The following is a 27320-nucleotide window of genomic DNA, read 5'->3' on the forward strand; positions in this document are numbered from 1 at the left end:
AAACACTGCAGGAAAAGTTCCTCCACATATGATCATGATTTTATTGAATTTGAAATTATTGTAGTGACAGTGAAATTTTACCTGACTATACCACCCAACCATCACTGTATTATAAATTAATCTCTGAGATGTTATACATAGATACTTTAAAAAATAGTATTAGTTAATTTTAAAAAGTGTAACTTATATTTTAAATGTCGTAGACATGCTTATATAAAAAGATTTAACTGTGGTTCCTTAAGAATCTGCTCCTTCTTTACCTGGTCTCTACATGGAGGTCTTTCCAGTAGCCTAGAATGAGTTAATACTACTTTTCATGGAGTTTAGCATAATTGCTTAGTTAGACATTAGGAAGTGTCTTCTTTGGGAAACAATATAAAATGGATATTCAGAAATAATTGTTCACCATTTTTTTCTTTAATTTTAATGTTAACTTTGTATTTAATCTACTAGTTTTTATGATACCAAACAGTTATGTTAAATGATAAAAATAAAGATTCCTTTATACTAAACTAGAGTCCCGGTTCACAGATTCATGCACTGGTGGGGTCCCTTGGCCTGGCCTGCACCTTCTCACAATCCAGGACCCCTCGGGAGATGTTGGACTGCCAGTTTCGGCCTGATCCCCGCAGGCCAGGCTGAGGGACCTCACTGGTGCACAAATCTGTGCACCAGGCCTCTAGAATGCATATAAGATCTTTCGTTGTTAATCTCTTCCTGCCCTCCCTCCTCTCCCCTTCCCTCTGAAATTCATCAATCTGTTCCATGTTCCCCTGCCTGTGCATTGAGCATCTGCCCCTGGTGGTCAGTGTACATCATAGCAACTGGTCAACCGGTCACTTTGGCTTTTATATAGATTCGTCTGAAATTTTTTTTCTAGATTCTAAAATGAAAATTCATTGAGATTTTACTTACTGGATATTTTGGTTTATTTGTGCAAGTACTGTGCCATAACAGACAAGTGATATGATAAACTTTCTTCCTGTTTTGAAAGATGAAACATTCTCTAATAATTTAAGCCTTTATTTGTTTATTCAATAAGTCTCGACATGTATATTTTTCACTTTATAACTTTTAATTGAATCTAGTCTTCATAACAGTCCCATGAAGTAGCTACTGCTATTAACATTTTACATATGAGAAAAGTGAGACTTAAGAGATAATAACTACCTTGCCCAACAGCTAATTTATGGTAGAGCCGGTTTTCAAGCAATCCCTGCATTCAGGCTCTAGAATCTGTGCTTTTAAAGTACTGCCTATGCTACCTGTTTTAACCTGGTAAATTAGAGAAAATGAGCCACCACCTACATGGCAAAAGATCACGTGTCCTTCATCTTTGCATATTTTCTGCATATTCCTTTGGCCATATTGCATATTTATATCAAATCTTAATTTAAGGAAGAACAAAATAAATGTGAATTTTTTTGAAAGCCTCAGCATATGTCTCCTTTTTAAAATGATAATGATTCTTAAAATGGTCAGGCCTTAAACTCCTTTGATTAAGATGCTCAGGAACTAATATTTTTAACAAGAATTAGCAGAAATTATGTTTAATTCCCGGACAGCTGAATGCTTTAGGTAAGAGTTTACATTTTTTATAACGTTCCTCAAATCTTATATAACTAGAAATAACCTTAGGTGTGCAAGTGGTTACCACAGGCTTTTCAACTCTCGTGTAATGGTTTTATTGAATCGGGTCTGAATATTTTCAAAACAAGATTGATACCACATTAAAATTTATTTTAGGAAACATTCATAAATGATAGTTTGGAGGAATTACTTGGGCTGTTTTACTATAAGTTTTGACAGCATCTTTATCAATTTGGGATGGGATAGGTCTCTATTTGGGGGAGGGAGGGTGGAAACCTCATTTCAAAAATTATTTCATTCTTGCCCTGGTGTGGCTCAGTTGGTTGGGTTTCCTCCCATGCACCAGGAGGTTACCTGTTCTATTCCCAGTCAAGGGCACATGCTGGGGTTGCAGATTCTGTCCCTGGTAGAGGGCATACAGGAGGCAGCCAGTGGATGGTGTGTTCTCACATCAGTGTTTATCTCTCTCCCTGCCCCTCTCTCTAGACTATTCTTAAAAAAAAATTGTTTTGCCCTGGCTGGTTTTTCTCAGTTGTTAGAGCATCAGTCTGCAGGTTTGATTTTTGGTCAAGGGTACATACCTAGGTTACAGGCTTGATCCCTGGCCCTGGGGCTGGGGCGCATGTGAGAGGTAACCAATTGATGCCTCTCTGTCTCTCTCTTTCTCTCTCTTTCTCTCTCTTTCTCTCTCTTTCTCTCTCTCTCGCTCTCGCTCTCGCTCTCTCTCTCTCTCTCTCTCTCTCCCTCCTTTCCCTCCCCACCGCCTCCGTTCCACTCTCTAAAAATCAATGGGAAAAATATATCCTCAAGTGAGGATTAACAAAAATAAACTTCTTTCATTCTTATCTTTAAAAGATTGCCACAAAATGTTATACAGTGAAGTTACCCACTCTTAAATTCCCCAAGGAATTTGACCAACTCTCTTTTCTCAGGTTTAAATATACTGTTTCTTCAATTCTCATAATGCATTGTTCAATATTTCTCTCATAGTTTGAGCCACTACGTTTGTCCTATATAGTAATCAGTAAGTTCCTAGTGATCAGGTCAAGCCTAGAGTATTTAGCAGAGTACTTTGATATAAAAGGTACTTAATAAATATCAGTAAAAATGATGTTTTATAATGTGATTTTAAAAAAGAGTATTTTATTAATCCCCTAAAATTTTCATACTTATCTTTTTCAAATTTTGTCTCTTCATTCTCTAATTTTAGATTGATACCAATTTCCTAAATTACTCTTTAATCTTTAACCCCAAGAAGATGTTTAGAAACCTTATAAACTTTATAAAATTGAGTCTTCTACTCATTGAGAGCACCTAAGACAGATAGGCTTATGTTACATTGACCTTAGTTGTGCCTTAGCTGTGATGTAATAGAAAAGCAGGATTTTGTGTGACCATGGGAAGGTTGTTACTCTGAGCCTTTGTCTCCTTTTCTCTAAAATCAGTAATTTCTTCTTATAAACCTGAAATGAAGATCAAAGACTTCACAATCAGAGCTGTCACTCATTTAAGTATTCATGTCCTTCTCCGTTGTTGTAGTTGGTGCATCTCTCCCTTGTGGCCATCCCTGATCTCTGCAGTCAGTAGCTCTGCTCTCTGCCAGCCTCTTCTGCAGAGCAGCTTTTGCGGTCTCCCTCTTCATCACTGACTAGTAGGCTTTTCTTATTTCTTGAATCTTTATCAGTTTTGTCTTTTATCTCTTGTTAATCTTTTTTTTTTTTTTTTGTAATGGAATTTGTTTTTTAGAACTATTGACCTTCTGGGAGAATATGCCTTTCCTTTTGATATTTATTACATAAATATAATAAATAGTATATAAATACACAAATACATTAAATATAGTGTGTTCATATATACAGGGTGGGGCAAAAGTAGGTACAGTTGTTTGTATAGAAAAAAGGTAGGTTTACAGTTGTGAGTATGTGGAATGCAGAGTTTATATTAACATTTACTAATCTATTATTTTTCATGTGATCAACTGGAAACCTACTTTTGCCCCACCCTCTATATAATCCTTTATTTCATTAGTAATAGTCTTCAAATGTGTAACCCTATTGCTGTTCATTTAACTTAATTATTATTTTTTCCTAACAAGGCAACAATTATAGATGGAAGGTACAGACATAAATAAAACATGTTTATTACCTTCTAGGAATCAATAGTCTTCTGAGGTTGATAGACACATAACTAATGTTAGTATAAGGAAGATTGGCATTAAGTGCTGTAATAGAGGTACATATGTAAGATGGCTTAGAACAGCTCTGTGTAATAGAAAAATAATGTAAGACATATATGTAATTTAAAGTTTTCTAATAGCCACATTTAAAAAAGCAAACAAATAGGTGGAGTGAATTTTAAGAATGTATTTTAACTTAATATATCCATAACACTATTGTTTAAATATGTAATTAATATAGCAAATTGTTATTTTACATTTTTATTTCATATTAAAGTCTTCAAAATTTGGTGTGTATTACACTTACAGCTTAAAAGTGATCAAATAAATCAGTCCCAAACTAATCGGATGTTTTGTCACCTTGTTTAAAAAACATCTCAACTTGGACTTCATTGGAAATACTTGATTTGTACTTCAGTTTGATTAAGTAGATTGCAATAGATTTGATTAAGTTGAAAAAGTAGATTCATATACTCACATTGCTCCAGGCATATACTAAAAAGCTTTCTAATAACCAAATCAAGTATCAGTTTTAAAGTTTATATTAAATTAGATAAAATTTAAAACTTAGTTCCTTAGTCACACTGTACATGTTGCTAGTAGTTACCTTTTTTTATATCACACAAATTAGAGTACTAAAAATATGAGGACTTTGTTCACTATATAAGCATTTTAAGTATGGTAGAGATAACAACTGGCTAATCCATTCTTGGTTACTATCATTAGCAGAAGTAAGAGATAAATTGTGTATAAATAGTGTCGTGTCTCAATTATTATAGTTTTTCTTTCCAAATACTCTATTTTGTATATATTTCTTGTTCCTCTAGGTATTTGGGGGCTTTGTTCTCTAATGCAGTAAAGTTCTGTGGGAAAAAAATATTTTCAGTACAAGGCTTGATTTTCAACTTTTTTAACTGGGTCCAGAACAGTTAATATAGCCTCACTGCTGAGGATTTTTACTTAATATTCTTTGTGTTTTGAAATCTTTCTACTCTGGCTGGTCGGAACCAAACTATTCCAGGCCCTGTGTAATCTCTGGGTGTTGTTCAGCCTGATGATACCTTTTGGGGGTCTTTCCCTGACCTCATGCAAATGTGCTGATCAAAACTCAGCTGAAGACTCCAGGGAAAACCCTCTACAGATCTCTGTAGTTTTCATTCTCTGTAGCAGTTTCCTCTCCAGTACTCTGCCCCAAGAGGTTCTAGTCACCGTAACTTCTACAAACTCTGTCTTCTCAATTCAGGGAGGTTGCTAGGCTGTGTTCGAATACCCTCTTTTTGCACTGCAGCCTGGAAACTAGGCAGCAAGTTGAGTAAATCATTCCTGTCCTCAGGGATTACTGTCACATAACTGCCATTAATGGCTGGAATTGAAAGTGAGTCCACAGTATTTCTTTTAATCGTGTTGCTGAAAACAGCATATGGTTGAAAATCATGCTGCTTTTCTTCATGTTTGCTTCAAGAATTGCCCATGAAGTTCAAATATTTGTAACCTTTAAAAAAAGTCACAGGTTGATCACTAATGGAAAACGGGCAACTTACTATCAAGTGTTTGCTAGAGTAGAGGATACATATCTACTTGTGTGTATTTGGTACATGTATATATTATGGAATTGATGTTAACATTTTAAAATTATATAATAAGCTAATCATAAAATGAATTTTTTACAGACTGAAAGTAATCATGACACAGCACTAACACTTGCCTGTGCTGGTGGTCATGAGGAACTGGTACAAACATTGCTAGAGAGAGGAGCTAGTATTGAGCACCGAGACAAGAAAGGTATGGCCAACTTTTGTTAATATTTTTTTCTTCTGGAATATTTGTGTTCTGTAAAGAAATGCTACTACTTCTAGGTCTATTTTGATGGAAAATAGTATTGTTCCTTTGCTTAGCATGTAGTGAGATCATTATTTTTCTCCAGGTTTTACTCCACTCATCTTGGCTGCTACAGCTGGTCATGTTGGTGTTGTGGAAATATTACTGGACAATGGTGCAGACATTGAAGCTCAGTCAGAAAGAACCAAGGACACACCACTATCTTTGGCTTGTTCTGGGGGAAGACAGGAGGTAACAATTTCTCCAGTGTAATTTTTTCTCTCCATCCATTTAGTAAATTTATGCCTTAACTTATATGATTATATGGTGACAATCAATTGACATTTAGATTTATTACAACCCTGGAGCATGCCTTCTTTGAGTGTCTCCACTATTCCTAACTCTGATCTTGAACTAATGGGAAGAGGTTTATACTATCTTGTATCTTCACATATTTGAGTCTGTGTTTGCCAGTCTGTTTATTAACATTTATTTGTTATTTTCCAGTTAGTATTTTAGGATATACTAGTAGTTTAATATTTAATAATAAGAGCAAGGGTAGGAGTTATGATCTTAAACAATCCTTAACTTCTGTGTCTTATCTGTAAAAGGAAGATGAAAATACTAGTACCTGTTATCAGACTTGTTTGGTACAGTAAGTGACATAATGGACAAAAGATTTATAAATGGCCAGTTAGCATTTAAATGCTAAATAATTTGGCTGTCAGAGAATGCAAATTAAGATACCACCACACAGCCACTAGAATGGCTAAAATCATAAAGACGGACAATACCAAATGTTGCCAAGGGTGTGGAGCAACCAGAACACACTCATTATCGATAAGAGTGTAAGTAATACAACCACTTTAAGCAGCTTTATTCAGAATTCTCAAAAACTAGAAATGGCAAAGTTGTTCATCATTGGGATAGTAGGTAGCTTATTCTATATTACTAGAAGCCCGTTGCATGAAGATTTGTGCAATAAGACTTCCTTCCCCTGGCTGCTGGCACCAGTTTTCCTCAAGCACCCGGGACCCCCATGCCTTTGGTCCGGCCGCGGCAGAGAAGCAAAGCCTCTTCAGTCTTCAGTCTTCACTCTAGCCGGAGCCTTCAGTTTTTGCTCTGTGCCTGCGTATACAAATTAAACGCCGTTGTTGTTGGGTTAATTTGCATAGTCACTCTGATTGGCTGGTGGGCGTAGTGGAGTGACACCAATTTGCATGTTTCCCTTTTATTAGTGTAGATTTAATGGAATGCTACACAGTATACACAAATGACTCTCAAAACACTGATTTCATGAAGATCTAAAATAGATTAATCTGTGGGTGGGGTTGCCTGGGAAAGGGCATGAGTAAATAACAGGAATTTAAATTACATTTTGTTTATGAATGTCAGTATTCAGTGAATGTAAATTAAGTTTTGAGCATTTATTGTTTCACCTGAAAAAATTTTACATAAAATTTCACCCAAAAAACCTGAAAACAAGTAAAGTCTAGATAATGATACACTTGCTGATGTATGTAAGGAAAATGGCAAATGTCTGTAATTTACTTTGTGATGAAATGCAAAAAATTATGAAGAAATATGAAAAAGTAAGTATAGTAGAATATTATTTGTAGAATCTAGGTGGTGAGTATATGTATATTTTTTAACTTTTCTGTATGTTTGAAAATTTTTCTGATGTTAGGGAAAAATGTGTTAGCTTTATTCCAAGTTGTTTTTTTTTTAACATTAAGTTAATTGATAGTAAGTTAAAAAAAATATTTTAAAGGCATTCACATGCTTAAATGAAAAAATTGTGTTCTATTTTACCACTGTTTGGTAGAATAACACAGAAATACTATTTCTAAAATAATATTGTACAACAACACATGAGATCCAGATTTCATGAATACACTGCCGTTTCAACAGATTCCAAAGTGGGTTTTTTGCTTGAAAAGCTGTCTCTTTTTGGCTTCTAAGATTTCTTGCTATCAGTTGAGACTGTGTTTGTGCAAAAAATGGAAGAAGGATTTTTTCCTTCTTTTGTTATACAATAGACCAGAACAAAAAAGAAATAAAAATGCCCAAGTTTCAGAATCCATCCCCAGTGGGGGGGCGTACAGGAGGCAGCCAATCAGTTACTCTCTCTCATCATTGATGTTTCTATCCCTCTCTCCCTCTCTTTTTCTCTCTCTGAAATTAAAAAAAAAAAAAAAAGTTAAAAAAAAAATATGTACCTTGCAAATTGTCTCAATGTAAGAAAAAAAATCCATTTCTTCCTTCCTTCCCTCTTTCTCTCCCCCCCCCCCCCCCTTCCAGGTGGTGGAGCTATTGTTAGCTCGAGGAGCAAATAAAGAACACAGGAATGTTTCTGATTACACACCTCTAAGCCTGGCTGCTTCTGGCGGCTATGTGAACATTATCAAAATATTACTAAATGCAGGAGCCGAAATTAATTCTAGGCAAGTTTTATTCTCTATCTATAAGACCCTTAAAAGTGTTATGTTAAAATGGTATTTGTAGAACAATTATATTAAAAAGGAGATGCCTTCATTACAAGTTTAGAATGTAAATTGCTAGAGATTTTTAAGATTAATTTTATTTACATATTTAAAACTGTTGACATAGAACTTGAAAAACTATCAATTACTGTATTTCTTATGGTTTTAAAAGTAAACACATCTTATGAGTTTTTATTAAGCAAGTATGTGCTTTAAAATGTAAAGTCCATCTTAATAGTCTAATGACTTAATAATTATTTTTCAGCCCAAGTCATTATGTTGAATGAGATACAGAAAGTATTCTAGATCTGGGTGGTAAAATATTTCTAATGGAGTCTTGGTATTATCTCAAAGAAGTATTAGACTAGGGCTAAGAAAAATGATTATAATATTTTAAGTAATCCTGCAAAATAAAGATTCTTAAATATATCCTGAAGCAGAATTATATATTGCCATCCAGTTTTTCTGGGACATTTAAAATATGTATTTTCTGTTTTGTTCTCCTCATACCTCTACCCCCAGAACTGGTAGCAAATTGGGCATTTCTCCTCTGATGTTAGCAGCTATGAATGGGCACACAGCTGCAGTTAAACTCCTATTAGACATGGGCTCTGACATAAATGCTCAGATAGAAACCAATCGGAACACTGCCCTTACCTTAGCCTGCTTCCAAGGAAGAACTGAAGTGGTTAGTCTTCTGCTTGATAGAAAAGCAAATGTGGAACACAGAGCTAAGGTAAGAAAACGTTCAAAATTTGTACATGGATTTATTGGTTTGATATTTATGGTGTCTAGTAGCAATATGCTTAATATAGTCTTAGTATTTGCTAGTAACATTTATCACTCTGTAGAACTCATTCAAACATTAACTCTTGAAAATACCTCAAAAATAAATTTTAGAGGTAATAATGATGTTAGAATTACCAGCAGAAAATATGTACCCTTATGAAAGAGAACATGGGGAACATATATTAAGTGCCAGTTATATGCCAAATGCTTACTTGCATCTTACAGATATATATATCTACACTAATAAAAGAGAAAAATGGTAATTGGCGTACGACGCTACCCTTTTCATTGGCTAATCACGGCTATATGCAAATTAACTGCTAACTATGATTGGCAGTTAACTGCCAACAAGATGGCGGCTAATTTGCATATGTAGGCACAATGCAGGGAGGCGAAAGGGAAAGCAGGAAGAAGCCCCCTGCTACTGACAGTGATCGGAAACCCAGGGGGGAGCTAAGAGCTGGGGGGCAGGGCAAAGGCGGCCCTGGGGCCCGCCTTTGCCCTGCCCCCCAGCCATGATCGGAGAATCAGGTGCCTTTTCCGCCCTGGCCAGTGATAGCAGGAAGTAGGGGTGGAGCCAGCGATGGGAGCTGGGCACGGTTGAAGCTGGCAGTCCCAGGAGCTAGGGGTCCCTTGCCTGGGCCTAAAGCGAAGCCCACGATCGCGGGGCCGCTGCAGCTGCGGATCCCCGCTGCCCTCTGCCCGAGCCGGACGCCTAGGCCAGAGGCGTTAGGCCTGGGCAGGGGCGGAGCCTGCAACCACAGGGAGCTGGGGGTCCCCTGCCCAGGCCTGACACCTCTGCCGGAGGCCTCGGGCCTGGTCAAGGGGTCGATCCGGTGATTGGTGATCGGAGGGTGATGAGGGTCAACTCCTCTGGCCGAGGCATCAGGCCTGGGCGGGGGCTGAGCTGGGGATTGGGGGGATATGATGATCCCCTTGCCCAGGCCTGAAGCCTGGGTCAGAGGCGTCAGGCTTGGGGGGGGCGGGTGGAGCAAGCAATCAGAGGGAGATGGGGGTCCCCCGCCCAGGCATAATTCCTGGGCTAGAGGCCTCAGGCCTGGGCGGGGGCCAGAGCCAGTGGTCGGGGGGTGATGGGGGTCCCCTGTCCAAGCCTGACACCTCTGGCGGAGGCGTCAGGCCTGGGCAAGGGGCCGATCAGGCGATCGGAGGGTGATGGGGGTCTATGCCTCTGGCCGAGGCATCAGGCCTGGGCAAGGGGCAGAGCCAGCAATCGGAGGGGTCTGGGGGTCCCCTGCCCAGGCCTGATGCCTGGGCCAGAGGCATCAGGCCTGGGCTGGGGGCAGAACCAGTGATGGGGGGAAATGAGGGTTCTCTGCCCAGGCCTGACGCCTCTGTCAGAGGCGTCAGGCCTGGGCAAGGGGCCGATCCTGCGATTGGAGGGTGATGGGGGTCAACGCCTGAAGGCTCCCAGTATGTGAGAGGGGGCAGGCTGGGCTGAGGGACACTCCCCCCCCCCCCCCCCACACACACACACCCAGTGCATGAATTTCGTGCACCGGGCCCCTAGTGTGTGTGTGTGTGTGTGTATATATATATATAGATATAGATATAGATTTAGATATAGATATAGATATATAGATATATAGATATATGTATATATGTATATATGTATATATATAGATATATATACATACATATATATGTATACATACATATATATGTATATATATATAGATATATACATACATAGATATATGTATATATGTGTATATATATATATAGATATATATACATACACACACACACACACACACACATATATATATATGTATATATTTTTTTTTCAACAAATTGTCATTAGGTAAATTGTCTTCTTTTAATAGATGACATTGTAACTGAGAGAGACTAGCAGTGTTAGTGTTGAACTATATTGCTCCCAGATTTTTATTCTTTAACATTTTAGCTCTTTCCTTTATCTTATGTGTTGTTTTTTATTTTTCACTAAACTTAGACTGGACTCACACCACTAATGGAAGCTGCCTCTGGTGGATACGCAGAGGTGGGCCGAGTTCTTTTGGATAAAGGTGCTGATGTTAATGCCCCTCCAGTGCCCTCTTCGAGAGATACAGCTTTAACCATAGCAGCAGATAAAGGGCATTATAAATTCTGTGAGCTTCTCATTGGCAGGTATGATGTTACCATACCCTTCGTATGTGACCCTGGTGTTACTAGTGATTACTGTTCTCTCTGGGCAAATTGTACTATTAAGAAATCAAATATGACTACTTCTATAAACTACTTGTTTTATTTCTTTAAACCTACCTCTGTTATTGTCCACCCATTCAGAGCTATGCTATGTTGATTTATTTCAATGCAACCTAGAAATACTTATCTTCCTTTCTTGTGTGTGTACACTTTTAAAGCACTATAATAAGCTATCTGAATATCCAGCTGTTGTCATCTACATTTACATTTCCCACAGTGTGAGTTTTAAAAAAGTACCACTTCAAGTCCTAAAAGTCTGGCAATAATCTGTGTTCATTGTTGATTTTCTTGTTCTTTATAGTAACTTGGGCTTTTAAATGACAGTTAAGGTACTGTTCCAAGTTATCAGAAAAGATCCAAGATAGTTTCTACTGTCAGTTACTTAGAAGTTGCCTGCCAGTTTTCCAAAAGGCTTGCCTGCTTAATTCAATCTCCTAAAAACCTTTGCATGGTGTTTTAAGCAGTCGTATTTAGTAGTACTAGTTCTAGCTACTAACAACTACTATTACTCACTGTGAATTTTATCTATTATGCCCACTGAGTTCTAAACCTGCATGTTATTCTGAAGCTAAATACAAATACATGAATACAAATAATCTGAAACTGATGCAGTTGCATCATAGATACTATTTGTGTTTCCAGGATACTGTATTTAATGTATTGATTATGATATTAACAGGATATACTTTTATTTTTCACTAAATAAAATTTCACATTTTCTTGGGGTTTGAAACTCATAATTATACCGAGTCATTATCTATATATATATAAAAGCCTAATATGCAAAGTGTCCCCTCGGGAGTTTACCAACTGGGAGTTTGATCGCTTGCTATGATGGCACTGACCACCAGGGGACAGCGCAAGACAAAGGAAGGCCCTGGCAGCCAGTGATGGGAGGCCCCAGCTGGCAGCTGCTAGGGACCCTACCCGTGCTCGAATTTCGTGCACTGAGCCTCTAGTCTTTAAAATAAAAAGCAATTATTGCTGTACCATTGTTTTTAAATTTAACAACTGGAAATTCTTTCTAATGTTATTTTGAGAGAAAAATTAATTTTAGTCCTTGAATATTAAACAGTTTTTAGTTTTACAAAATATTTTCACTAATTAATAGTTGATTGTTATTGTTAGCTGTGTCTTTCCATTTCATTTTAAACAATGATATCTGTGTCATTTATTTAGGGGAGCTCACATTGATGTGCGTAACAAGAAGGGGAACACTCCATTGTGGCTAGCAGCAAATGGTGGACACCTCGATGTGGTTCAGTTATTGGTGCAAGCAAGTGCAGATGTGGATGCAGCAGATAACCGCAAGATAACTCCTCTAATGGCAGCATTTAGAAAGGTAGAAGTCTTTTATCCTTTTTCACATGAATGTTTTTCATTTAGGCTAGAAGTGCACAGTTTAGTGATTACCAGACTCTCATTGTTAGGATTTAACAGCAGTGATGAAAGCCATCTATAGTAATAAAAAGGGTAATATGCTAATTAGACCAGACACCCTTCCAGACAAAGCCGTGGTGACAGGGCCAAGGCAGAGGTGGTTAGGGTGATCAGGCCGGCAGGAGAAGGCAGGGCGATCAGGCCGGCAGGGGCGAGCAGTTATGGGGATTGGGCTGGTAGGCAGGCAAGCGGTTAGGAGCCAGTGGTCCCAGATTGCGAGAGGGATGTCCGACTGCCAGTTTAGGACTCAGACATCCTCTGAGGGGTCCCAGATTGGAGAGGGTGCAGCCCGGGCTGAGGGACAACCCCTCCACCACCACCACCCGTGCACAAATTTCGTGCACGGAGCCTCTAGTAAAATTATAAGCAAACTAGAGGCCCGGTGCATGAAAATTCATGCACTGGAGGGGGCGTCCATCAGCCCGGTCTGCCTCCTCTCACAGTCCGGGAGCCCTCAGGGGCGGGAGGCGACCCGGCGATCGGGGAAGGCGATGCCCCCATCACACCTTTGCTGCTGCCTCAATCGGCCCTGGTTACCTGAGCCTCAGGCGGTTGTAGATGGCTGGGGGCTGAGGGGATTGGGGGCTCTAGAGGCAGGCACACGGCAAGGCCGGGCCCACCTCAGGCCTGGCCTTTCCACGCGCCTGCCACCCTGGTGGGGCTGAGGGGACTGGGTGCCGCCATCTTGTGTCTGTGGGCACTGCCATCTTTAAAGGCATGGCAGTCAATTAGTGGCAGTCAATTAGCGTATTCCCTCTTTATTGGTTGTGAGCACCACCATCTTTAAAGGCATGGCAGTCAATTAGTGGCAGTCAGCATATTCCCTCTTTATTGGCTGTGGGCACCGCCATCTTTGAGGGCGGGGCAGGCAGTCAGCACATTCCCTCCTTATTGGCTGTGAGCGCCGCCGTCTTTGAGGGCGGGGCAGTCAGTCAGCATATTCCCTCCTTATTGGCTGTGAGCGCCGCTGTCTTTGAGGGCGGGGCAGTCAGTCAGCATATTCCCTCCTTATTGGCTGTGAGCGCCGCCGTCTTTTGAGGGCAGGTCAGTCAGTTAACATATTCCCTCCTTATTGGCTGTGGGTGACACCATCTTTGAGGGTGGGGCAGTCAGCACATTCCCTCCTTATTGGCTGTGGGTGCCACCATCTTTGAGGGCAGGGCAGTCAGTTAACATTCCCTTCTTATTGGCTGTGGGCGCCGCCATCTTTTGAGGGCAGGTCAGTCAGTTAACATATTCCCTCCTTATTGGCTGTGGGTGCCACCATCTTTGAGGGTGGGGTAGTCAGTCAGCACATTCCCTCCTTATTGGCTGTAGGCAATGCCATCTTTGAGGGCAGGGCAGTCAGTCAGCACATTCCCTCCTTATTGGCTGTGGGTGCCGCCATCTTTGAGGGCGGGGCAGTCAGTCAGCACATTCCCTCCTTATTGGCTGTGGGTGCCGCCATCTTTGAGGGCGGGGCAGTCAGTCAGCACATTCCCTCCTTATTGGCTGTGGGTGCCGCCATCTTTGAGGGCAGGGCAGTCAGTCAGCACATTCCCTCCTTATTGGCTGTGGGTGCCGCCATCTTTGAGGGCGGGGCAGTCAGTCAGCACATTCCCTCCTTATTGGCTGTGGGTGCCGCCATCTTTGAGGGCAGGGCAGTCAGTCAGCACATTCCCTCCTTATTGGCTGTGAGCGCCGCCGTCTTTGAGGGCGGGGCAGTCAGTCAGCATATTCCCTCCTTATTGGCTGTGAGCGCCGCCGTCTTTTGAGGGCAGGTCAGTCAGTTAACATATTCCCTCCTTATTGGCTGTGGGTGACACCATCTTTGAGGGTGGGGCAGTCAGCACATTCCCTCCTTATTGGCTGTGGGTGCCACCATCTTTGAGGGCAGGGCAGTCAGTTAACATTCCCTTCTTATTGGCTGTGGGCGCCGCCATCTTTTGAGGGCAGGTCAGTCAGTTAACATATTCCCTCCTTATTGGCTGTGGGTGCCACCATCTTTGAGGGCGGGGCAGTCAGTTAACATATTCCCTCCTTATTGGCTGTGGGCGCCGCCATCTTTTGAGGGCAGGTCAGTCAGTTAACATATTCCCTCCTTATTGGCTGTGGGTGCCACCATCTTTGAGGGTGGGGTAGTCAGTCAGCACATTCCCTCCTTATTGGCTGTAGGCAATGCCATCTTTGAGGGCAGGGCAGTCAGTCAGCACATTCCCTCCTTATTGGCTGTGGGTGCCGCCATCTTTGAGGGCGGGGCAGTCAGTCAGCACATTCCCTCCTTATTGGCTGTGGGTGCCGCCATCTTTGAGGGCGGGGCAGTCAGTCAGCACATTCCCTCCTTATTGGCTGTGGGTGCCGCCATCTTTGAGGGCGGGGCAGTCAGTCAGCACATTCCCTCCTTATTGGCTGTGGGTGCCGCCATCTTTGAGGGCGGGGCAGTCAGTCAGCACATTCCCTCCTTATTGGCTGTGGGCGCCGCCATCTTTGAGGGCGGGGCAGTCAGTTAGCACATTCCCTCCTTATTGGCTGTGGGTTCCCTCCTTATTGGCTGTGGGCGCCGCCATCTTTGAGGGCAGGTCAGTCAGTCAGCATATTCCCTCCTTATTGGCTGTGGGTGCCGCCATCTTTGAGGGCGGGGCAGTCAGTTAGCACGTTCCCTCCTTATTGGCTGTGGGCACCGCCATCTTTGAGGGTGGGGCAGTCAGTTAGCACGTTCCCTCCTTATTGGCTGTGGGCACCGCCATCTTTGAGGGCGGGGCAGTCAGTCAGCACATTCCCTCCTTATTGGCTGTGGGTGCCGCCATCTTTGAGGGCGGGGCAGTCAGTTAGCACATTCCCTCCTTATTGGCTGTGGGCACCGCCATCTTTGAGGGTGGGGCAGTCAGTCAGCACATTCCCTCCTTATTGGCTGTGGGCGCTGCCATCTTTTGAGGGCAGGGCAGTCAGTTAACATATTCCCTCCTTATTGGCTGTGGGCGCCGCCATCTTTGAGGGCGGGGCAGTCAGTTAGCACATTCCCTCCTTATTGGCTGTGGGTTCCCTCCTTATTGGCTGTGGGCGCCGCCATCTTTGAGGGCGGGGCAGTCAGTCAGCACATTCCCTCCTTATTGGCTGTGGGTGCCGCCATCTTTGAGGGCGGGGCAGTCAGTCAGCACATTCCCTCCTTATTGGCTGTGGGCGCCGCCATCTTTGAGGGCGGGGCAGTCAGTTAGCACATTCCCTCCTTATTTGCTGTGGGTGCCGCCATCTTTGAGGGCGGGGCAGTCAGCACATTCCCTCCTTATTGGCTGTGGGTGCCGCCATCTTTGAGGGCGGGGCAGTCAGTCAGCACATTCCCTCCTTATTGGCTGTGGGCGCCGCCATCTTTGAGGGCGGGGCAGTCAGTTAGCACATTCCCTCCTTATTGGCTGTGGGTTCCCTCCTTATTGGCTGTGGGCGCCGCCATCTTTGAGGGCGGGTCAGTCAGTTAACATATTCCCTCCTTATTGGCTGTGGGCGCCGCCATCTTAGAGGGCGGGGCAGTCAGTCAGCACATTCCCTCCTTATTGGCTGTGGGCGCCGCCATCTTTGAGGGCAGGTCAGTCAGTTATCATATTCCCTCTTTATTAGATAGGATAATCACTCTGGTGGCAACATTGAAAGGTGGATATAACCCGTATAGGACATAAAAGCTACATTTTAAACCAGTTTGGTTCAGGGGATAGGACATTGGCCCGTGGACGTAAGGGTCCTGGATTCAGTTCCCGTCAAGGGCATGTACCTCAGTTACAGGCTCAGTTCCTCGCCCTGGTGAGGGTTTGTGCAGGAGGCACCCACCGACGGATGTGTCTCAGTCGCATCAATGTTTTTCTCTCTTCTGTGTCGCTCTCTCTGTGTCTCTCCCCTTCCTTTCCACTCTCTAAAAAAATCAATGGAGGAATGTGCTCTGGTGAGGGTTAACAAGAAAAATCATTTAAGTATAAAAAGTTGTTCTAAGTATTTTCCAAATCTAGGTATAATATTAATCTTGCACAAAATGTAAATCCAATTAAGAGTAACAAATTACTTGTTTATGAATATTTTCTTTCATTAGCACAACATATAAAAATTTACCTTAAGTTGATTTTATATTTATCATTGACTTTCATTACTAAGAAAATGGAATTAAGCCCTGACTGGTTTTGCTCAGTGGGTAGAACATTGGCCGGCACACTGAAGAGTGGTGGGTTTGATTCCTAGTCAAGGGCATGTACCTGGGTGGCAGGTTCAATTCCCAGCCCGGAAACATGTCTCTCTCTCTCTCTCTCTCTCATCTCTCACCTCTCTCTCTCTCTCTCATATCACTCTCTTTTACTCTGTCTAAAATTCAATGGGAAAAATATCCTTGGGTGAAGATACTGAAAAAAGGAAATGAAGGGAGGGAGGGAGGAAGGGAGGAAGGAAGGAAGGAGAAGGGAAAGGAAAGTAAAGAAAAGAAAAGATAGAGAAAAAAAGTCATTAAATGAAAACCCAGCTGCTAGTATTAAAACTACTGAAAGTCAAATATACTAATTCAGAATTAGGAATACATTTTGTGAAAGCAAGAGAAACTCTTTTCCTTTTTCTACAGTGCATAGTATAGAGCTGTGTATAAGTAATTTAATGACTTGGTTGATTTCTTAAATGCAGTTTCAGTTTGTTGCTGGGAAAATGAGATTAATATTTCAGGTATTATAATTTTGAGTTTTGTCATTATGAGACATGTAGGTAAAATCCCTTGTAGATTCCAAAATATTTTGTTGTATTAAAAACTTTTACTACATAAATTGCAAGAAATCATCTTTTTTGTTTTCATTACTCTCTGACTTTGGTTCTTTAGACGAGGGGTCGCCAACTGGTGGAGATTTGGTTGATTCAGAGGTCTGAAGGCTTGGCGACCGCTGCTTTAGACCACATCGTCCCTGGATAGTCCAGACCAGTGATAGCGAACCTATGACATGCGTGTCAGAGGTGACAGGCAAACTCATTTTTTTTGGTTGATTTTTCTTTGTTAAATGGCATTTAAATATATAAAATAAAGATCAAAAATATAAGTCTTTGTTTTACTATGGTTGCAATATCAAAAAAATTTCTATATGTGACACGGCACCAGAGTTAAGTTAGGGTTTTTCAAAATGCTGACATGCCGAGCTCCAAAGGTTCGCCATCACTGTTCTAGACTATCTAGCCACTCACTATTTCTTTTTCCTTAGCAGTCAAACTTACTCTTTCTCACTGGCTACCTGCCTCTTCTCCAAGCAAGTTAGCATATCATTATCAAATTAATCTTTCTAACCACTCCATTTCGTTAACATCAGTCTCAAGAACCTTTTTCTGTCTCTCCAGTTTCTGTAACACTCTGAAATCCACTTTAGTTTGTTATTCAAAGCCACCACACTCTAGTGCTCTCAGAGTTCATCTCCCTTTATGAGTCCGTAATGTGGAAAGTCTTCTTGCTTGGTCTTCTCTTGAGCCCCCTCTCTCACATCACCTTTGTTCTCATCTCAGGAATGCCCATGCCCCTCCTAATTTTTCTAAATGTACTCATTCTTTGGATATAGTTTAAACTCTTCTACAAAACCTCTTCCTATACTATTTTAGCTCACATTGAGATGTAATCCCCTAAAAGTTGTTGAAGTTCTGCAATCCATTATTATCGTCATCATTCACTGTGACATATATATATCTTTTTACTACTCTACTGTCTAAAATGTATATAATTTATCTTTCTGAATTAGACTTAGCTACTTAAGAACAGTGCTTATCTTTTATTAACTCCATTATTTTTGTAGTACCTACCATGTGCAACTGTAATGGTTGGGATATTACCTTATATAGCAGTGATGGCGAACCTTTTGAGCTCGGCGTGTCAGCATTTTGAAAAACCCTAACTTAACTCTGGTGCCGTGTCACATATAGAAATTTTTGATATTTGCAACCATAGTAAAACAAAGACATATTTTTGGTGTTTATTTTATATATTTAAATGCCATTTAACAAAGAAAAATCAACCAAAAAAATGAGTTCGCGTGCCACTTCTGACACGCATGTCTTAGGTTCACCATCACTGTTATATAGGGTGCAGCAGCTACTTTTTAAAGGAGTGATTTAATCAGGGAAGTATAATTCACACATAAAGTCAGATAACTATGAGTTGCCCTGTGTAAATAATTTAAATACTGTAGAAGTCTTGGCAAAATATCAAACAATGATGCAAATGGCATTTGAGCTATGCACTAAAAGATAAGGTTAGTTTTAAAAGTTGCAGATGAAAAGAAATAAATGCAATTAGGAAGTATATAAAATATAAACAGCTGTTTATCCAGACTGGCTAACTTACAGGTGCTATCTCAGAAAGCAGTAGTGTAATTGAAGAAAGTGAAAAGCCTTTTTGAATGTTGGTCTGAACATTTTGAACTTAGTGGACAGTGTTATAGTGAATAATATAATCATAGCTCATGTTTTAGGAAAGTGTTTTATTTCTTTCACACTACCTAATACTACCTAATACAGAGCTGTGCTTTCAGTTTTTATCTGAAAGAACAAAATTTATATTTCTACTCCTTTAACACTTAGAATTGAACAGAATGTTCATTTTTATTTCATTTTTATTTCATTAGCTAGAAAAAATTTTTTTCTTTCAGGCATATTCTCATTTCTTCATATTGATTTTTGGGTTTGGTTTTTTATTTAAATTATTTAGAGTAATTTAGAACTTAAGTCAGGTTATTCTCTGTTTTTTTTGTTTTTGTTTTTGTTTTTTTTGGAGAGTAAGATGAGAATGAACAGTGTAAATTTAATTTATTAGAACCAAAGCCTGTTTTTCATTTACAGTGAAAAAAATATCTAATTAAGTCTTCATTTTGTAGCTTGAATGCCAAAGAAATCTTATATAAGACAAACTGCAGCCCTACTCAGTTTGTCTCAGTGGTTAGAGTGTCAGCCCTAGGATTTGAAAGGTCTCAGGTTTGATTCCCATCAACGGCATGTACCTTGGTTTGATTCCCATCAACGGCATGTATCTGGGGCACACGTAGGAGGCAACCAAATCGATGTGTCTCTCACATTGTTGTTTCTCTCTCTCTCTCCCTCCCTCCCACTCTCTCTAAAAACTCAATGGAAAAAATATCCTCAGGTGAGGATTAACAATAACAACAAAAAAGACAGACTAGATTTACTGAATTCTTTTAGTATGTGTTTTAAATCTGACATTAATATCTATTCTCTAGGGTCATGTGAAGGTGGTGCGCTACTTAGTCAAAGAAGTCAATCAGTTTCCATCAGATTCTGAATGCATGAGATACATAGCAACCATCACTGATAAGGTAATGTGTTGATCAGATTCATCCCACTATATGAGCTAGGGATTTTATTTAGTTTTATGTACATATATCCCACACTAAGAAAAGAGTCTTAGTTTGAGCAGTAATGTGTGCTGTATAGCAGTTTTCATTTATCTATTATTTGGGAATGAAGTATGCTGTTTAAGAGACTCTTAGGATTATTTATTTAATCTAATGAAGTAGTAAAATATTCTTTGTGATTGATTTACTTTATTTTTTTAAAAAAATACTAAACTAATTTTATGTGAACACTAAACAATTAAAGCAAATGTTGTTATTCATTAGTATTATAATCTATATATGTGTATCCAGACTGATAATATATTCAGAAATTAACAAGCCCAGTGGATTTTTTTAATACCTAAACACAGATAAACATAGTACCTTTAATTGTGTGAAGAAATTTTTAATGTCTTCAACATGATATAAAAGTGGGAGTAACTGTCATCTTAAGAATGAACTGGTTAGGATTATTAGAGATTTAATTGAGGTCTTCCCCTAGTGCCATTTTTTATTTTTAGTTTATAAGATGTACTCTGGAAATCCAAAGAGGTCATCAATACATATAAAAATGTCTATTATATTTTCTCAGCAGTTTTTACCTAAGAGTGAGCAGATTTTCGTCATAGGTTTTATTTAACATAGGTTTTATTTAACTTTCACTGTCTTGCCTGCCTCTAGATTTCTCTGATAATTAACACTCCTGGGTACCACTAGGTTTTTTGGAGGAGAGGGGAAGATTAAAATTAAGGTTTTTTGTTTTTATAGGGAAATAGTCCTTTACTGATAAAAAGTGTTCTGAGAATGAAACCACTGAGAAAAATTTGTAATACATATGCCTTTGACATTTCATCAGTGATTCTTGAACATGAGGTTTTGGCAACAAAGCTTAAATATGTGACAGTTGTTATCAGTTAAACACTTCAAAGAATTTTAAATCTGTTTTCTTGATTAACATTGACCTTTTCCTTAAGCCTATTAACTAGCTGATATCAATTATTACACTTCCATTTGCTGTATGATTTATATTCGATTTATAGGAGTAAATAATTTTACTTTCCAAAGTACCAGTCAAATTTATATTTTGAAAAACATTAGAGGCTCTTTCTTGTGTATTTTTATTTGCATTATTTTTTGCCTTACCACTGATCTTAATAGCTTATGTTCATTCAGTGAAGTGCCTTAATTAATATTTTAATATTTTCATTAAACATTAATTATTTTTTGAGGCTGGAAACATCTTGATTTTTTATTTTAGGAGATGCTGAAGAAGTGTCATCTTTGTATGGAATCAATAGTACAAGCCAAAGATAGACAGGCTGCTGAAGCAAACAAAAATGCCAGTATTTTATTAGAAGAGTTAGACTTGGAAAAGGTAATGATAACCTTTACATGTGAAAATACCTACTTTTTTCCCTTTCTGCTATATTCCCTTTAGTTTGTAATCCTCTTTAAATGTTTCATTTTATTGCTTTTGCTTTAAATTATGTACATGGTTTTCCCTCCAAGTTTGGCTCAGAGAGAATTAAGAGTATTTTAAATGTCATTAAAAGAATTTTCTTTGTAATCAAATTATAGGAATTGCATTGACCTGAAAGTCAGAAAACCTAGCTGCTAATGCAGCTTTAGTCTTACCTCAACTAATGAGCTCTTAATCCCCATCCAAACCTATACTTCAAAGATCTTAGATCTTGTAATTTGTTGACCATATATTTACTAGAAGTACCAAATGCAGTACTGAGGCATAACCAACTAGTGAAATACATCTTGGTGGAATGTTTAATGAGTATATCTTTTAAATGGGTGAATTCGCATGTACTTTTCTCTTTCAGGCAGACTACATCATTTCCATCTTCCCAAGGGGAATATAATACTCCAAACAACATATAGTTTGGGCAGTTCCATAGCTCCTTTTTTACTTCCCCTTCCTATCAATAACACTGTCCTCAAGAATGTAATAGAAATAGTAATCATGCAGGAAATTTATAAAGGATAGTGATAATCACAACCTTTTGGATTTGAGTCAGGCCCATTTTTGCTATTATATTTGCAGACTTTGTTACACTATATATTTCATTATTTCATTTTACATAAAGAAAATATGGCCCTGGCTGGTTTGGCTCAGTGGGCAGAGCATTGGCCCGCAGAGTGAAAGGTCCTGGGTTTGATTCTGATCAAGGGCATGTACCTTGGTTGCAGGCTTGATCCCTGGCCCTAGTTGGGGCGCATGCAGGAGGCAAGGAATCAATGTGTCTCTCTCATAATTGGTTTCTTTTCTTTCATTTTGTTTTGTTTTGTTTTGTTAATCCTCACCCCAGGATATTTTTCCATTGATTTTTAGAGAGAGTAGAAGAGAGAGGGAAAAACAGACTTTTTAATCACAAAAGGATGCCTGGCATGTTGTAGGTACTCAGTAAATATTTGGTGAACAATTAAATCTTTATATATTAAATGTAAATTAAATATTTTTTTCAATCCTCACCCCATATGAGAGAAACATATCCATTGGTTGTCTCCTGCATGCTCTCTGACCAGGGCCCAGGCAGGAGAGGAGCCTGCAACCAAGGTATGTGCCCTTGACCCGAACTGAACCTGAGATCTTTTGGTCCACCGGCCCACGTTCTATCCACTGAGCCAAGTCGGCTAGGGCTATCATTGATGTTTGTATCTCTTCTCTCTCTCCCTCTCCCTTTCTCTCAGAAATTAATAAAAATAAAGAAAATATGAAGTATTCTAAACACTTTATTCTAATTTAAGTATGAAAATATCCAGTTATTTTCTGGAAAAATGTATTTAATATTGGGTATTCTTCATTTTAAAACTTTCTGATTTAGATTCTGATCAAACAAAAGTTAGCTTTTTGGCTAATTTGAAGTTTTTTTTAAAAAGCCCATTGAGAGTAATTATGAAAAATACTGTAACTATTACTTGACCTATTTTCACATTTATTTATTAAAAATCTTTATTGTTGAAAGTATTACATTATGTCCCCTTTTTCTCCCATTGGCCCCCCACCTGGCCCCCTCCCCAGGCCTCCACCACCCTATTGTCTGGGTTATGCATATATGCATAAAAGTTCTTTGGTAGATCTCTTCCCATCCCCTCTCACCCCTCCACCCCCACCTTTCCTCTGAGATTTGACAGCCATTTCTTTCATTTTTGTGAATCTAAACATTTTTTCTATAGCTGAACATAGACATCTATTTTTAAATAAAATCTTTATTTTTCTCATACCTTTGATCATACATTACGTTAAATACATTTAGAATTGATTGCATACATATGGATTACAAAGTAGGAAGCAGCCTTATTGTCTATTCTCAATCAACTTCATTGTTTTTTCTTTTCTTTTTTTAATATAATTTATTGATTTTTCACAGAGAGGAAGGGAGAAAGATAGAGAGTTAGAAACATTGATGAGAGAGAAACATCAATCAGCTGCCTCCTGCACACTCCCCACGGGGTATGTGCCTGCAACCAAGGTACATGCCCTTAACTGGAATCGAACCTGGGACCTTTCAGTCCGCAGGCCGACGCTCTATCCCTTAAGCCAAACCAGTTAGGGCTGTTTTTTCTTTATTACAATATTGTGTTCAGTTTAAACTGTGAAATATGCAAAAATGACTAAAGAAAAGCATAGTCATCATAAGTTAATAACTAAAGTCATAAACCTTATATGGTAACTAAAGTTCTCAACTCTATAATTACCTATAAAGTCTTTTAAGAGCCTACATGATGTATCCACCCACACTACTCCTTACACCTCTCTGGTCTTTTTTTTATTCCTTTCTTTTGGTCACTTTGCTCCATCCATTGTCCATCCTCTTTTTGCCCTTCCTGTGCCTTCTGCCTTGAATGTCTCATGCAGATGCGTCTTATTTTATTCTCCCTTCCACAAATACTCTTCTTACTCTTGTAACTTATTTTTGCTTTCAAACATTCTAAATATTTTATTTAGTTATTTTGTTTATCTCTCCCACTAGAATATATGCACCACAAAAGGATGCCTTGCATGTTGTAGGTACTCAATAAATACTTTTTAAGAAAATCATGCAAGCCCTAGCTGGTTTGGCTCTATGGATAGAGCATTGGCCTTTGGACTAAAGGGTTCTGGGTTTGATTCAGGTCAAGGGCACATGCTGGGTTTTCGGGCTCCATCCCCAGTAGGGGGCGTGAAGAAGGCAGCCAATCAATGCTTATCTCTCATCATTGATGTGTCTAGCTTTCCCCTCTCCCTTCCTCTCTGAAATCAATCAAAAAAATAAATCATGCAAGCCCTGGCCGGTGTGGCACAGTTGGTTGGGCATTGTCCCAAGCATCCAACAGTTGCCGGTTCACTTCCCAGTCAGGGCACATGCCCAGGTTGCATCTGATCTTTAGTGAGGGTGTGCAGGAGGCAGCCGATAATTGTTTTACTTTCACATCGAAACACTTTCTCTCTCTCTCTAAAACTCAATAAAAAAATCCTAAAAAGGAATAGTGCAAGCATATTATTGTAATACTTGCTTTTTCCCCTCAGTAACTGATGGATATTGTCAAATGATAGTGACTTAAATAACTGCAGAATATATCCCATAGTAAGTTTGTTTCCAGCTTTTTATCACTACAAAAAAATGTTGCAATAAACATCCTTATACATACTTTCTTATATTTTGGTGCTTTTATTTTTACAGAGTAAGTTTCTTTGCTTGGGCCAATATGTTTTAAATTTTATACTTTCAGAATATTTTCTTACTCTACCATCAACAATACATCACTGTCAATGTCTTGAATTCTTTTTTTTAAACCTCACCTGAGGATATTTTTCCATTGATTTTTTTTTTTTTTTTTTTAAGAGAGAGAATGGAAGAGAGGGAAAGACAGAGAGAAATATCTGTGTGAGAGAAACACATCAATTGGTTGCCTCCTGCATAAGCTGTGACCAGGGCCTGGGCCGGGGAGGAGCCTGCAACCAGGTATGTGCCCTTGGCCTAAACCCGGGACCTTTCGGTTCCCAGGCTGATGCTTTATCCACTGCACCAAATCGGCTGGGGCTTGAATTCTTGCCAACATTTACCTTGATGTTCGTGCTTTCAAGAACCTCAGATTTAAAGCAAGTCAAAAGGAATTTTCAAATTACACATGTTTCTATCATATTAAACCTCAAAGGTGATAAATAATTTTTAATTATAAATTAATTAAACATTAAGTTGATTCGTAATGCACTGATACTTTATAAACAATTTTGAATGGGGGTGGTACATAAAATTCTAAATTATGGAGAAGTTTCTATAATTTCAGTATTTCTATTTGAAGAATGACCAGATTGGGATTTGATAGGGTTTGGTTCATTAGTTTTTAGTTATGATTTACTTCTAGGAAAATAATACTTGCCATTTGAAAGACAGTACATTTTGGCTCCACCATTTCTGATTTAGAAACATCACTGGAGCTGGTCTTATTTGGTCTAAGCTGGATTTCTACATGGGTAACTTGTTGCTTATATAAACATGTTTTTTTGACCAGCCTAATTTGAAAATTTTAGTTAATAGATTTATAAGAACTGCTGTTGAGGATGGTCCCCATTATATTTACCAGATTCATTTCCTCATCATTATTCAGCAAACATTTATTTACTGAGCATTTACTATGTGGCAGAGTCTCCACTTTGGAACAGTTCATCCTGTCGAACTATGGAATTTTCAGTTTATTGCTTGTTCTCTTAGGACATTAACAACTAGGTTTTGTTCTTGGCTGTTAGAACCCTTAGCCAATATTGTTGGTTTGCATTTTTGATATTTGTTTCACGCTTCCACTTTACTACTTAACTGTTGCTCTTCCTACCTTTTCTTTATTAACATTCATAGCCTTTTAGGGAGAAATGTGGGGCACATTTTTACAATATTTGTAATACATATTTTCAGGGTTTTTTTTGCCATTACCTAAAGCTATTAATATGCCCATCCCACAATCTCAATTTTATACATTTCATTCTCTGATTGAGCTTCCTATCTTTTCAGTTTTACTCCCTCTAGAATTCTACCTCCTGTAATCCTGGCAATACTCTGCTTACCAATAAAATACAGGATCCATTTATCCTACCACCCTTCATAGTTCCTTATTCTTTTCTTTCTCCTTATTCTCATCTGTACCCTAGTAACTAAATGTGTGTAGAAAAACAACATTCAACCTTGATGACTAATTTTACTTTAAATGTGTGACAGCGAACCCTTCAATGCTACCCAAGAGTCATTCTCTATTCCCCTAGTTTGGTTCATTCTCCCAGCCACTATTTATTAATTTCTTCTTTAGCCTCTGGCTTTGAGTACATCCTCTTCTTCATTTTCACTTGATGACTTAGCATCCTACATCAGTGATAAAACTGAAGTATCAGAAAACTGCTAAAACTTATCCCACTCTATCTACCTACCCACCAATCCCTGTACCCATATACTTTCTACCAGTTACTAAATAAACTTTGTAACCAGTCCCTGCATTTGGTCTCTCTTGCAAAACACTGGTGTAGCAATTATCTTTTCTATGTCATTTATCCCTCACTCCTGGATTATTCTTATCATCACACAAGCTTATTTATCCCATTTAAAACAACAACAACACTGTTTCTTCCAATCCTCATTCTCCCCAATTTTTAGTTACAAACCCATTTTCTTTACTCCTCGTGTCTAATCTTCAATTCTTTCTTTCTCTTGAATCTACTCCTGCTATGTTCTCACTCCCACAATTCCACCAAAATAAACTACTTTTACGGTCTTCAGTGACTTTCATGTAGCTGAATCCAGTGATTACTACTCTATCCTTATCACTTTCTTCATTTCGCTTTCATTATAATACCTGTCTGCTCTGCTTGTTCCTCCTTGTCTCCCCTCTTAGTTGGTGAGCCCCTTAGCTCATTATATGATCTAGTTTATCCACTGGTCGTTTCATCCTACTTCTTAGCTTTAAATACATACCAGCTGATCCCTACTTTGTATCATTAGCCCAGACACCTTCCCTAAACACTATTTTCGCATATCCAACTTGCTACCCAACATGCCCATTTGGATACTTAAATAAACCTTTCATACGGGTATCCTTAACTCACAATTCTGTCTTGTAATTGCTCAGGCTAAAAACCTTGAAGTCATTGTTGATTTCTGTCTATTCTCTAATGTTTTGGAAAATCTTGTTACCTTTGCCTTAGAACTACGTATATCTAGAATCTTAATCACTTTTCATCACTCCTCACCCTGGTTGAAGTCATTAACATAATTTCTTACATGTATTACCTCAGTAGTTAACTGGTCTCCCAGATTCCATTATTGCTCTTTATTCTCTCTTCAGTGCTTAGAGTAATCCTCTTACATCATTTAAAGCAAATCATCACTCTTCTCAAAACCCTCAGAATAAGAAGATCAAGCCCTGACCGGTTTGGCTCAGTAGATAGAGCATCGGCCTGCAGACTCAAGGGTCCCGGGTTTGATTCCTATCAGGGGCATG

At 39.3% G+C, this 27320-nt stretch overlaps 1 protein-coding gene across 8 annotated transcripts in view; it reads left to right on the forward strand.

The window, feature by feature from the left end:
• ANKRD17 (ankyrin repeat domain 17) overlaps window positions 1-27320 on the forward strand; it is a 177527-nt gene that overhangs the window by 110358 nt on the left and 39849 nt on the right. For all 8 annotated transcript variants that reach the window (XM_059668945.1, XM_059668955.1, XM_059668996.1 and 5 more), the window contains 8 exons: window positions 5437-5548; window positions 5691-5836; window positions 7886-8028; window positions 8590-8803; window positions 10829-11004; window positions 12262-12424; window positions 19731-19826; window positions 21103-21219. In XM_059668945.1, coding sequence (XP_059524928.1) covers window positions 5437-5548; window positions 5691-5836; window positions 7886-8028; window positions 8590-8803; window positions 10829-11004; window positions 12262-12424; window positions 19731-19826; window positions 21103-21219 — 1167 coding nt within the window. The remainder of the gene's footprint in view (window positions 1-5436; window positions 5549-5690; window positions 5837-7885; window positions 8029-8589; window positions 8804-10828; window positions 11005-12261; window positions 12425-19730; window positions 19827-21102; window positions 21220-27320) is intronic.

Source organism: Myotis daubentonii, chromosome 1 (assembly GCF_963259705.1).
Source record: "Myotis daubentonii chromosome 1, mMyoDau2.1, whole genome shotgun sequence".
NCBI classification, from domain to species: Eukaryota; Metazoa; Chordata; class Mammalia; order Chiroptera; family Vespertilionidae; genus Myotis; species Myotis daubentonii.